This window comes from Hyla sarda, chromosome 4, assembly GCF_029499605.1.
Source record: "Hyla sarda isolate aHylSar1 chromosome 4, aHylSar1.hap1, whole genome shotgun sequence".
NCBI lineage: Eukaryota > Metazoa > Chordata > Amphibia > Anura > Hylidae > Hyla > Hyla sarda.
In genome coordinates, this window is record NC_079192.1 from 173,857,986 (window position 1) to 173,871,503 (window position 13,518).

Sequence of the window (13,518 nt, forward strand, 5' to 3'; positions counted from 1 at the left end):
GAAAAGAGCAGTAACTCTGAAGTATTTGATGTACGGGCTGATATATGTATTTAGATATATCTGGCAGGTGTCAGGGCATGGTTGCTGCACAGTGGTATGTGCATGTGTCCTGCTAGCCATTCAGTTCACAAACCAATAAAGACTAATGTTCTACTAAATCAAATCTTCTTGCTCTTCTTTATAACTGGAGATCACAAAATGACCTTGTTGGTTACCAAAAGAGTGATTATTGCAAGCCACTCATAGTACATGTGCAGGCATGCTAGATAGTAGATATGTCAGCTAATTCTGATTCCAAACAACTGCATCAATGTATAAGTGGCTAGTTTAATAGAGGTCTGTGACAAAATAAGGTTGCCTATGAAGTAGCAGCATACAGAACAATGAAAATCAATTTGATTGAATAAAAAAAGTGTATTGAAATCCAATACCAAATAATAATCATGATGTTATAAAAAAAAGTCACAATAAAAAGATACATTCTAAACACTACAGAGAAAGAAATAAAAAAAAATAATAAATTTTCTGTACAGAAAAGACTGGGTGTAGTGGAGGATAGGACAATATACAGAAGGATGTGTGGGGATGGTAGATTTCATATACAACACAAGGAAGTCACACAAGATGGAAAATAGTTTGATATGTGAAAGTGCTGATACCAGCTTTGTTAAAAGAAGGCTCCTTTTTGCCTCTTCTTGTAGCCACTAGTAACATGTATGACACAGGGCTTCTCCGTGTTAGAAAATGAGGAAACTGTTCTGTCTTTTCATCTCACATGTACTGCACAAATCCGGACTTCCCAACTAGCTGCAGCAGTCCAATACAGTTCCCTCAATAGGTCTTCAGCCTTAAAAATGGACGGAGATGTGGAAAAAACATCTAGCCAAAATTTAGGAATGGTGGGGGAGTAACACTGTTTTAAGTCTCACAGAGGCTGGAGGGGGAGTTGCTGCCAACTGATGTGCTTTGCAGCCTAGAAACACTGCACAGAAAACAACTGTCCTTTTTTGCATTCTTGCTGGCCACAAGGTGGGGCATATCACTGAGCCACAGCAACATGTTGATGACCCATCAGCGGTAAAAAGAACAAAAGCAATGGCAATATACAATTTTCCTCCATGGATTACATAAAATTTCTCTTTTGTTTCATATAAACCCCCCAAAAATCTTATAAATCAGAGGAAATAAGGTACAGAATACTAGGCCTCAGCCCTTGGTGGTTGCCACAGCAGAAACAGTCTGGGCTCCCCACTTGTTCTTGTCTGTACATTTTGGTGTGGCACAACAAGCCCTCGAAGGGCTTCAATGCCTCTGTCCATACAGTGTCAAGTTTGCCTCTGTGGTGGGGATGTGTTCTTTCATGCTGTGGTTATGGCATTCAGATCCTTCATCAGGCCTTCAAGGTGAGCCATCTCCTTGCTTAATTCATCTGGTTCATAGCTCTAAGGAAAAAAATATAGAATTTCAATTTGGTTTTATGCATCACAAATAGGAGCCAAACATATTCCGTATAAGACGCACTTTTTCTTCTGGGGGGAAGTTGGTGCGTCTTATACGGCAAATACACATTAAAACCCTGTCCTATCGAGTCGGTCCCGGCGGCCATCAACGGCCGGGACCCGGGGCTAATACAGTGATGCCCTGTATTAACCCTTCAGACGCGGCGATCAAAGCTGACCGCCGCATCTGAAGCGAAAGTGACACTAACCCGGCTGCTCAGTCGGGCTGTTCGGGACCACCGTGGTGAAATCGCGGCGTCCCGAACAGCTTTCAGGACACCCTGGGAGGGACCTTACCTGCCTTCTTGGTGTCTGCTCCATGCCGGGATCCCCTGCATGGCAGGTGCTCTCCGTCGTTGTCATCACGTCGTCGCGCACGCCGTCCCTTCATCCAATAGGAGTGGCGTGTGTAGCGACATGATGGCGGCGACGGAGAGCGAGGATACCGGGCAGCAGAGACATTCCGGAGCGACGGGGACACCCCGGGGACGCGGCGACAGCGATGGAGGGCGACATCCAGGGCAGCGGTGACTGGTCCGGAGCGGTGGTGACACGTGAGTATTACCTCCTATACCAGTGGTCTTCAAAATTGGGTGAGTCTTATATGCCGGAGCGTCTTATATGACAAAAATTACGGTACATGTTTTGTTGCATATAAAAAGACTTTAGGTGAAGTGCCACCGAGATTGAACGCTTTCTAGTTCAATATTCTCTCCTATTGTTAAACAAATCACATGATCACCAACTAACTGCCCTTGACAGGTCTAACATTCATTATTTGCTATAGATTTGTCCTTTGGACACGAAAGGTTGTAGGTTTCAATGGCTATTGGCCATCTAAAGCAAAAAAGTTACCTTAGGTGCAGAGAAATAAAATCGTTATCTGTATGGGAGCTTTGGATAAAACTTGTGTGCGCCCTGTCAGGCACAGATTGCTTGCCGATATTTTTTAACTGTTTCAATTAAATGGGAAAAAAGTCAAACTCTTTGTCCCGAATTTGAGTGAATGGTCAGCTCTCAGAGCCTGTTCCTCATGGTAGGTATGGGACTGAACTTTTTTTAGTTCCTTATTGGAGGGAAGTACTCTTACTTATTTACACAGTTTATGGCATTGTCTTTCCATTGGAGTCAAAGCCATGCTTGTTGGGTCTTATAGGATGTGAGGAGGTGCCTTCTGGGGTCGAACTTTGTGTTCTTCATAAATTAAAGGAGAACTCCAGACCATCAAAATTGTCCCCCATAGTGCCGGCAGTAAAAAAAATAAAGATGTACATACCTTTCTCCGCTCCCCCGGGGCCTCCGGTAACCGGCTCCGGTCTCCGCCGCAATCCACTTCCTGGTTGCTGGTGGTCGGATGAATCAGCCAATCACCAGCCGCAGCGCAGTCCGACTCGGCCGGCGATAGGCTGAGCGGCAGTGTGAAAACGCTTCAGGACACAAAATTCTTCACTACACCGGCACCTGCGGCCGGGGCCGAAAACGTCACACTGCCGCTCAGCCTATCGCCGGCCGAGTCGGACTGCGCTGCGGCTGGTGATTGGCTGATTCATCCGACCACCGGCAACCAGGAAGTGGATTGCGGCGGAGACCGGAGACGGTTATCGGAGGCCCCGGAGGAGGGGAGAAAGGTATGTACATCTTTATTTTTTTACTGCCGGCACTATGGGGGACAATTTTTATGGTCTGGAGTTCTCCTTTAAATTAGGCCAGGAAACTCATTGCTCAATACTGGATAACAGCCAGCCCTCCTGCTGTGGCCAATCTGATTACTAGGGTTTCTTTTGCTGTTAGCTTGGAGAGGCATGCCCTTTTATGCAACAGCTGGAGGCACATAACTACAACTTCGAGCATGCTCTTTGGCTATACGTGCATGCTGGGAGTTGTAGTTATGGAACAATAGCTATAACTACAACTCCCAGCATGCACGGACACCCAAAGGCATGCTGGGAGTTGTAGTTGTGTGCCTCCACCTGTTTCATAACTACAACTCCCAACATGCCCTTGGGAGTTGTAGTTTTGCAACAGCTGGAGGCACACTGGTTGGGAAACACTGAGTTAGTCTGTTACCTAACTCAGTGTTTCCCACCAGTGGGCCTCCAGCTGTGGCAAAACTACAACTCCCAGCATGCACTGACAGCCGAAGGGCATGCTGGGAGTTGTAGTTTTGCAACAGATGGAGGCCCACTGGTGGGGAACACTGGACAGACATATTGTATATGTGAATTAATATAATTTATTTGGCATGTCCATTTTATTTACAAGCAAACAGTTAAAAAATTTGAAAAATGCAAAATTTGAAAAATGTTTTAATTTTTCACAAAGAAATGAATAATTCAAGTATCGACGAAAATACCACTATGTTAAAGAAGAATATGTTACGAAAAAAACTCTCTCGGAATACGTTAACGCATAGAGTTATTAATGCATCAAGTGACACTGGGGGTTTTCCAGGAAAAAAAACTTTTTTTTTTATATAGCAACTGGCTCCAGAAAGTTAAACAGATTTGTAAATTACTTCTATTAAAAAATCTTAATCTTTTCAGTACTTATGAGCTGCTGAAGTTGAGTTCTTCTTTTCTGTCTAAGTGCTCTCTGATGACACCTGTCTCGGGAACTGTCCAGAGTAGAAGCAAATCCCCATAGCAAACCTCTTCTACTCTGTGCAGTTCCCAAGACAAGCAGAGAAGTCAGCAGAGAAGTCAGCAGAGAGCACTGTTGCCAGACAGAAAACAACAACTCAACTTCAGCAGCTGATAATTATTGTAAGGATTAAAAAAATTTTTAGAAAAGTAATTTACAAATCTATTTTACTTTCTGTAGCTAGTTGAAAGAAAAAAAAAGTTTTTTTCTTGAATACCCCTTTAAGGTCAAAATGAGCTGTGTCCTTAATGTCAAAATAGGCTTGGTCCTTAAGAGGTTAAGAAAAAAGTCATGCGTAAGTTTCATATGGTGTGGGGTCCTTGGGCACGAGTTTATAGACTAGGCCCTGATAGACCCTAGGGTCCTTTCCCGCTCTTGGTGGGCGGTGGGGGTTTCTCAGTACACGGACAGTTTATCTATTAATGCCCGTGCTCTTTTGAGTGTTCTGTGCTGCTGTCTTTTTTCCTTTCAGTTTCTGCTGTTGGATGGTCTCTAAAGGGGGATTTATCAAAACCTGTCCAAAGGAAAACTTGCTGAGTTGCCCATAGCAACCAATCATATAGTTTCTTTCATTTTTGAAAAGGCCTCTGAAAAACAAAAGAAACAATCTGATTGGTTGCTATGGGCAACTCAGCAACTTTTCCTCTGACAGGTTTTGATAAATCTCCCCCATTAATAAGTGTCTGTTGTTGGTATTGTTTTCTCAATCTATTGTTCTGTATTACCTACTTTTTGCACTGCATGCCTTTTATTAATACATGGGCATCGCGTTTCCTGCCCTTTTTTGCTTCATTTTGCAGGATGATACGTACAGACTTGGAATCTTGGTGGACTTGGTTTGTGGGTAGGGGCTGGTATTATTTGAGAGGTGGTTTTATGGGGTGTCTATGTAATTTCTTGTCTACTTTAACCCCCTTAATGACGCAGGATGTAAAAGTACGTCCTGGTGAGGTGGTACTTAAAGGAGAACTCCGGAATAGAAAAATTGTCCTCCATACTGCCGGCAGTAAAAAAATAAAGATGTACATACCTTCCTCCGCTCCCCCGGGGCCTCCGGTAACCGTCTCCGGTCTCCGCCATGATCCTCTTCCTTGTTGCTGGTGGTCGGAGAATCATACTGCGCTCAGCCAATCACCAGCCGCAGCGAAGTCCAACTCGGCCGGCGATTGGCTGAGTGGCAGTGTGAGAACGCTTCAGGACACAAAATTCTTCACTACACCGGCACCTGCTGCAGGGGCCGAAAACGTCACACTGCTGCTCAGCCTATCGCCGGTCGAGTCGGGACTTCACTGCGGCCGGTGATTGGATGAATGCACCGGCAACCATCGGCAACCAGGAAGAGGAACGTGGCGGAGACCGGAGCCGGTTACCGGAGGTCCCGAGAGAGCGGAGGAAGGTATGTACATCTTTATTTTTTTTACTGCCGGCAGTATGGGGGACAATTTTAATATTCCGGAGTTCTCCTTTAACGCATCAGAATGTACATTTACGTCCTATACATATCCGCGAGCATAGGAGCGATGCTCGGGTCATGCGCGGCAGGTACCGGCTGCTGATAGCAGCCAAGGGACCCGCCCAAAGGCAGACATCCGCGATCGCCCGGATGTCCGCCAATGAACCCCTCAGATGCCGTGATCAATATAGATCACGGCATCTGCAGTGCTGCGGTCACTAAAATGGATGATCAAATCGCCCGCAGCGCCTCATACGAAAAAATTTAAAAGTTATAGGTCTTCAAAATAGAGGGATTTTAAATGTACTAATTTGGTTAAAAAGTTTGAGATTTTTTTTTAAAGTGCAACAGTAATAGAAAAGTATGTAATCATGGGTATAATTTTAATCATATTGACCCAAAGAATAAAAAACACAATTTTTACCGTAAATTGTACGGCGTGAAAACGAAACGTTCCAAAATTTGCTAAATTGTGGTTTTCTTTTTAATTTCCCCACACAAATAGTAATTTTTTGGTTGCACCATACATTTTATAATATAATGAGTTATGTCATTACAAAGGACAACTGGTCGCGCAAAAAACAAGCCCCCATACTAGCCTGTGGATGAAAATATAAAAGAGTTATGATTTTTTGAAGGCAAGGAGGAAAAAACAAAAAACGTAAAAATAAAATTGTCTGAGTCCTTAAAGAAGATATCCCATGCAGCAAAGAAAAAAAAAAAATACCTAGCCATTCCATAGTATATTCACCTACCACCTCTCTGACATGTTTGTGATTTTTTTTCCGCTCCCCATTCACCGGCTATTCAGCTCATAAATTCCAGTTACTTCCTGGTTATGGTGGCTATGCCTGTGATCTCAAAGACTACATTTCCCTGCATGCACTGCTCACATTTCCTGCTCTCAGCTGCCTGAGCAGAGAACTTGTTACCACCCCTAACTTATGTTAGTCACTCCCACAGCTCTGCTAACTCACTCCCACATAACACTGAGCTCCAATCATAGCCCTATACAGCAGGGTGGTCACATAACACTGAGCTCCAATCATAGCCCTATACAGCAGGGTGGTCACATAACACTGAGCTCCAATCATAGCCCTATACAGCAGGGTGGTCACATAACACTGAGCTCCAATCATAGCCCTATACAGCAGGGTGGTCACATAACACTGAGCTCCAATCATAGCCCTATACAGCAGGGTGGCCACATAACACTGAGCTCCAATCATAGCCCTATACAGCAGGGTGACCACATAACACTGAGCTCCAATCATAGCCCTATACAGCAGGGTGACCACATAACACTGAGCTCCAATCATAGCCCTATACAGCAGGGTGGCCACATAACACTGAGCTCCAATCATAGCCCTATACAGCAGGGTGGCCACATAACACTGAGCTCCAATCATAGCCCTATACAGCAGGGTGGCCACATAACACTGAGCTCCAATCATAGCCCTATACAGCAGGGTGGCCACATAACAGAGCTCCAATCATAGCCCTATACAGCAGGGTGGTCACATAACACTGAGCTCCAATCATAGCCCTATACAGCAGGGTGGCCACATAACACTGAGCTCCAATCATAGCCCTATACAGCAGGGTGGTCACATAACACTGAGCTCCAATCATAGCCCTATACAGCAGGGTGGTCACATAACAGAGCTCCAATCATAGCCCTATACAGCAGGGTGGTCACATAACACTGAGCTCCAATCATAGCCCTATACAGCAGGGTGGCCACATAACAGAGGTCCAATCATAGCCCTATACAGCAGGGTGGTCACATAACACTGAGCTCCAATCATAGCCCTATACAGCAGGGTGGCCACATAACAGAGCTCCAATCATAGCCCTATACAGCAGGGTGGTCACATAACACTGAGCTCCAATCATAGCCCTATACAGCAGGGTGGCCACATAACACTGAGCTCCAATCATAGCCCTATACAGCAGGGTGGCCACATAACAGAGCTCCAATCATAGCCCTATACAGCAGGGTGGCCACGAGGAAACAAACTAATCTCAGTGCTCAGAGAGAGGGACCCTGGAGTTGAAGCTGCAGTTTTACACTGTAAAATCACTCCCTCCCCCTCCTGCTTTACAGTGGCACAATCACCTTCCCCCCTTCTCTGCCCTGCACTCCTCTCTCCCCAGTGCTCAGTGTGACAGGTCTACGCTGGCAGCTCCCTCCCCTCCCCCCTCTCCTCCGTTCTCAGTGTAAAAACATTAGCAAGGAGAGAGGAGAGAACTATGATGTGAATCAGCCGGCATATAGGCAGTGCTGCTCAGCCAATCACTGCAGAACAGAGGGAGGACAGTGTGAATATTCATCAGATGGGAGGGGCTAAGGCCGAGCACAGGGAGGTCTCTGCAGCACAGGGGATTTCTGGGTAATTGTCACGGCCCCGGGATGCTGCTGATAACAGCCTGAATAGGGGGTCGAAAGTCATGAAAACCAGGAACAGCTGAATTTCCTGTCAGGCAGAATAATGCAGAAAAAGCTTGTTTCTAAGCAGCATTGGTAATGGAAGTGATTTACAAACCTGTATAACTTTACCTTCTGCACTAAAAGCTGAACAATTTTTTACTGTGAGACTTGTCCTTTAAGGCCAAAAAGGGGTTAAATTGTTAACAACCCAATAACAATTATCTGATATAAAAAAAATGGGAAAGAAGTCAGCAATGAACAACCATATAAAGCTTTATACAAAAATACTCCGGATGTATTCATGTGTGGCCAAAAGTCACAGCCTGACCTTGATCTATAATGCTGCAGTTTGGATCATGAGACCAGCAGTTGGTGCAGTACTTGCGGTTGTAATATGGACGCAGAAATGCATCTATATTACGTTTGTGTGAAATTGGCCTAGAGCTGCAGTGACAAGTGTTGGCACAAAAGTTTAACAGACAAAATATTTTTTACAATATGAAATATTTTCCAATAAAGAGATTTCAGAGGGGGGAGTATACATACACATTCTGAACCCTCAAGCATTCTGCTGGTCTCTAGTGGTTCAGGGGCACTGGGCACAGTAACAGGAAGTGGAGGACGTACTCTTCCCAGAGTCCCAAGAGAAGCAGTTTTCACTGAGAGCGCAGAGGGAACTGAAAATACAATACATAAATCAAACTAAACACACATATAAAAAAATGTAAAAACAAGAGAAGAATCATCCAGTTATGTTTACCTTGTTGTGACAGAAGTGGTGAGCTAGGCAAAGGTTCATAGGCTGAGCCAGGGGCTGGAGCAGGAACAGCTGGCACTGCAAAGCTCTTCAAGGGATGAGATGGCCTGATATGCGCAGTAGGAATACTTGGCCCAGAATCCTCATCCATAGAACCAGGCAGAAAACTTCCCCCTGGGGGATCTGGGTCTTCAGGACCAGTCTGTGAAGATGATGATGCAGCTACTACTGTATCACAGCTAGGAGTATGACGCACTGACTCTAAATGATTAAGAAAATAGGAAGGTTATATAATCAATAAGAAAAATGTATCTCTCAATGACCTTTGAAATTAAAATTTGAAATTGAAATGAAATTTAAGTCATATACAGATTTATTAACCATATAATTTTTAAACCCTGACATGGGGAAACACAAACAGTCACAAAATGATACTGGACCCATTCACAGAACACAATTTCGGCTCCTCACTCTCAGCAGTGAAGCTCTCCACAGTGCTGCCCCTTCCTACATCTCCTCCCTCATCTCTGTCTACCGCCCTACCTGGGCTCTATATTCCATCAATGAACTAAAACTAACTTGATGCTGCAGATTTTATGATACAGATTTACACAGAAATCGGCATCATGAAATCTGCATCTTCAAATTTACAGAATCAAATATGTGGCGGATATTGTACGTGTGAATACATCCTTGAAGTGTTCCAGTCATTTATAAAAAAAATTAAAAAATTAAAAAAACACAACATTTTGACATATCAAACATTTTAATTGATAAGTGTCTCAGTGCTAAGCCCCCAGTGAACAAGAGAACAAGCAGGGAGAAGCATGCTTCACTCCTCAGATGGCAGCACTCCTGCAGCAGTCTGGAGAAGCTGGGCAGAGATTGTTGGAAGCCGCGTGCTTCTGATCGGTGGAGGTTTTAGTACTGAGACCTTAATGGTCTATTCACAGGATCCTGCACAGATTTGGTGCACAGGATTTTCTGCTGCAGATTTCAATGTAAACTAAATGACTGAACATAACTACAAATCCTACACAAATCTGCGCAGGATACTGTACTTGTGAATAGACCCTGACATCAAAACTTTTGATATTCCTCTGACATGTCAAAAGTTTTTTCTCTAAATGACAGGTACACTTTAGGAGTGTCTTAAATCCACATCTCTTTATGCAGACCTACCACATTCCATAAGGAGTCTTCTATATATTTCCCTTCTCTTCACCTTTCATTCAGCAGTGTCCCCATATGTTCCATGGACTTAGTATCTGTACCCACAGAGACTGACTAGTGATTGGCGCATCCAGTTTACCAATGGCTGAATAATTATACAAATAAAGCAATTTCTGCCTTGTTTCAACTTTAGCTACTCATAAATTGTAAGTTCTTGTGAGCAGGGCCATCACACATTGAAAATGTGTGTAATACTGTAATGTCTTACTTTGTATGTACCCCCAGAACGGTAACAAACTGGAGGATATGTTGGTGCTATACAAATAAATATTATTATTAGCAATAGTATGGGAAAAGATATGCATTACTATTAAAAGGGGTACTCCGCCCATAGCATCTTATCCCCTATCCAAAGTATAGGGGATAAGATGTCAGATTGCGGGGGTCCCGCCACTGGGGACCCCTGGAATCTCCTCTGCAGCACCCAGCTATCATAACTCGCTCTGTGCGTAATGACCGGCTTGTGACGTCACGGCCCGCCTCCTTAATGCAGGTCTATGGGAGGGGGCGTTATGGCCGCTACGCCCCCTCCAACAGACTTGTATTGAGGGGGCGGGCCGTTACATCATGATCCTCCGGCCCCCGTATTGCCCGTATTATGCACTGAGCGAGTTTGCTCTGTGCAGTAATGATAGCGGGGTGCTGCAGCGGAGATCCCGGGGGGCCCCAGCGGCAGGACCCCTGCAATCTGACATTTTATCCCTTATCCTTTGTATAGGGGATAAGATACTAGGGGCGGAGTACCCCTTTAAACTCAACAGCACAAAACCATACTGTGTCATTCAGATAATAGCTAACAAAGAATACAGTGTACAATGGATTGTTAATAGTCTGCTGTAGTCATGGGGAGAACATATCCCAGACATCTCAACATCTCAATAGTGACTTACAGTTGCAATGTACACTGGCCAAAAAAATAAAGGGAACACAAACAACACAATGTAACTTCAAGTCAATCACACTTCTGTGAAATCACACTGTCCACTCAGGAAGCAACACTGATTGACAATCAATTTCACATGCTGTTGTGCAAATGGAACAGTCAACAGGTGGAAATTATAGGAAATAAGCAAGACACCCCCAATAAAGGAGTGGTTCTGCAGGTGGTGACCACACACCACTTCTGAGTTCCGATGCTTCCTGGCTGATGTTTTTGTCACTTTTGAATGCTGGCGGTGCTTTCCCTCTAGTGGTAGCATGAAACAGAGTCTACAACCCACACAAGTGACTCAGGTAGTGCAGTTCATCCTGGATGGCACATCAATGCGAGCTGTGGCAAGAAGGTTTGCTGTGTCTGTCAGCGTAGTGACCAGAGCATGGAGGCGCTACCAGGAGACAGGCCAGTACATCAGGAGATGTGGAGGAGGCAGTAGGAGGGCAACAACCCAGCAGCAGGACCGCTACCTCCACCTTTGTGCAAGGAGAAGGAGTATGAGGAGTACTGCCAGAGCCCTGAAAAATGACCTCCAGCAGGCCACAAATGTGCATGTGTCCACTCAAACGGTCAGAAAAAGACTCCATGAGGGTGGTATGAGGGCCCGACATCCACAGGTGGGGGTTGTGCTTAAAGCCCAACACCGTGCAGGACATTTAGCATTTGCCAAAGAACACCAAGATTGGCAAATTCGCCACTGGCGCCTTGTGCTCTTCACAGATGAAAGCAGGTTCACACTGAGCACATGTGACAGACGTGACAGAGTCTGGAGATGCCGTGGAAAACGTTCTGCCCCCTGCAACATCCTCCAGCATGACAGGTTCAGTAATGGTGTGGGGTGGCATTTCTTTGGGGGGCTAAACAGCCCTCCATGTGCTTGCCAGAGGTAGCCTGGTACCAAGATGAGATCCGCAGACCCTTTGTGAGACCATATGCTGATGCGGTTGGCCTTAGGTTCCTCCTAATGCAAGACAATGCTAGACCTCATGTGACTGGAGTGTGTCAGCAGTTCCTGCAAGAAGAAGGCATTGATGCAATGGACTGGCACGCCCGTTCCTTAGACCTGAATCCGATTGAGCACATGTGGGACATCATGTCTAGCTCCATCCACCAACGCCACGTTGCACCACAGACTGTCCAGGAGTTGGCGGATGCTTTAGTCCAGGTCTGGGAGGACCATCCTCCATCTCATCAGTAGCATGACCAGACATTGTAGGGAGGTGATACAGGCATGTGGAGGCCCCACACACTACTGAGCCTCATTTTGACTTGTTTTAAGGACAAGTGTGACTCCATATCCAGACCTCCATGGATTGATAAATTTGATTTCCATTGATAATTTTTGTGTGATTTTGTTGTCAGCACATTCATACAATTAGTTCATTCATTCAGATCTAGTATGTGTTATCTTAGTGTTCCCTTTATTTTTTTTTGAGCAGTGTATATACACAGATACACGCCTGCTGCCAGTCATTGGCGCTTCTCTCATTAATAACATATATGAGAAAAGAGAATGAAATTTGGGGAGTTACATAAATAAGTCGTGCCTACTTTGACTGTACAGGTGAAACTCGAAAAATTAGAATACCGTGCAAAAGTCCATTGTATTTCATTAATGCAATTCAAAAGGAAATGAAGCATGAAGTGCTCCAAAATCTCCTGGTAGATGGATGCGTTGACCCTGGACTTCATGAAGCACAGTGACCAACACCAGCAGATGACATGGCTCCCCAAATCATAGTTTAGCTTTGGGGTTTTCATGAGCTGTAAGCCATAATCATCACAAGTATGACAAATAACGTCTTGAACTATCTTGCTTTGCATGTAATGAGTCTCTCTCATATAAAAGTTTCACCTTTAAAGTTGCATTACAGAAATAAATACATTTTGCACGATATTCAGATTGAGTTTCACAGTAATATATGTTGTTTTGCTCTGGATAAAATGTGGAACATTTTCCAGACTCATTTCACATTGTATTAATGACAATAGTGTATTTTTGGCTGCACAAGTAACTGGATAAATATGGATTTTAAATTTCAACTGATTGATTTCCATGTGCATGAACTATATCAATATTGATCTATTTAACTATGCAGCATATAGAAAAAGAAAAGGGCACATAAAAAGATTAAAATATGAGTAAAACCACAGTCTTTTCAATAAAAAATAAAATAAAAATAATAACCAGAACAAGCCTGTATTAACACCAACACTCCACCAGCTACCCTCTTATTTAGACTCATAACCAGTCCACTTTGCTAGCTACTATTAGCCAATATTTAATTGTCCTGTTTTGGATTAAAGCAGGAACAGTCCTGCCCCCATACAAGACTTTGCTACCCTTAAAAAGGACAGCATAGTAGGACAACCAATCTACTTTAAACTGTTACTGTCATTTAAAGAAATTCACAACACGGCAAAAGTTTTGAGGGCTGAGACCCCACCAATCGCTAAAATGAGAGGAGAAAAGCACTCCGCTTCTCTCCTCACTGCAGGAGGAGGATTCTATAATAAGTCTATAGAGCCCATCCCCTGCAGCAAAAAGATGCTCAGTTGATCAGAATGTTT

At 44.2% G+C, this 13,518-nt stretch overlaps 1 protein-coding gene across 8 annotated transcripts in view; it reads right to left on the bottom strand.

Annotated features, from left to right (window-relative positions):
• Window positions 1–307: 307 nt before the first annotated feature.
• NEO1 (neogenin 1) overlaps window positions 308–13,518 on the bottom strand; it is a 144,381-nt gene continuing 131,170 nt past the window's right edge. For all 8 annotated transcript variants that reach the window (XM_056572780.1, XM_056572779.1, XM_056572778.1 and 5 more), the window contains 3 exons: window positions 8,784–9,041; window positions 8,570–8,700; window positions 308–1,442 (listed from right to left, as the gene is read on the bottom strand). In XM_056572780.1, the coding sequence (XP_056428755.1) occupies window positions 1,359–1,442; window positions 8,570–8,700; window positions 8,784–9,041 (473 nt within the window). In that variant the 3' untranslated portion in view covers window positions 308–1,358. The remainder of the gene's footprint in view (window positions 1,443–8,569; window positions 8,701–8,783; window positions 9,042–13,518) is intronic.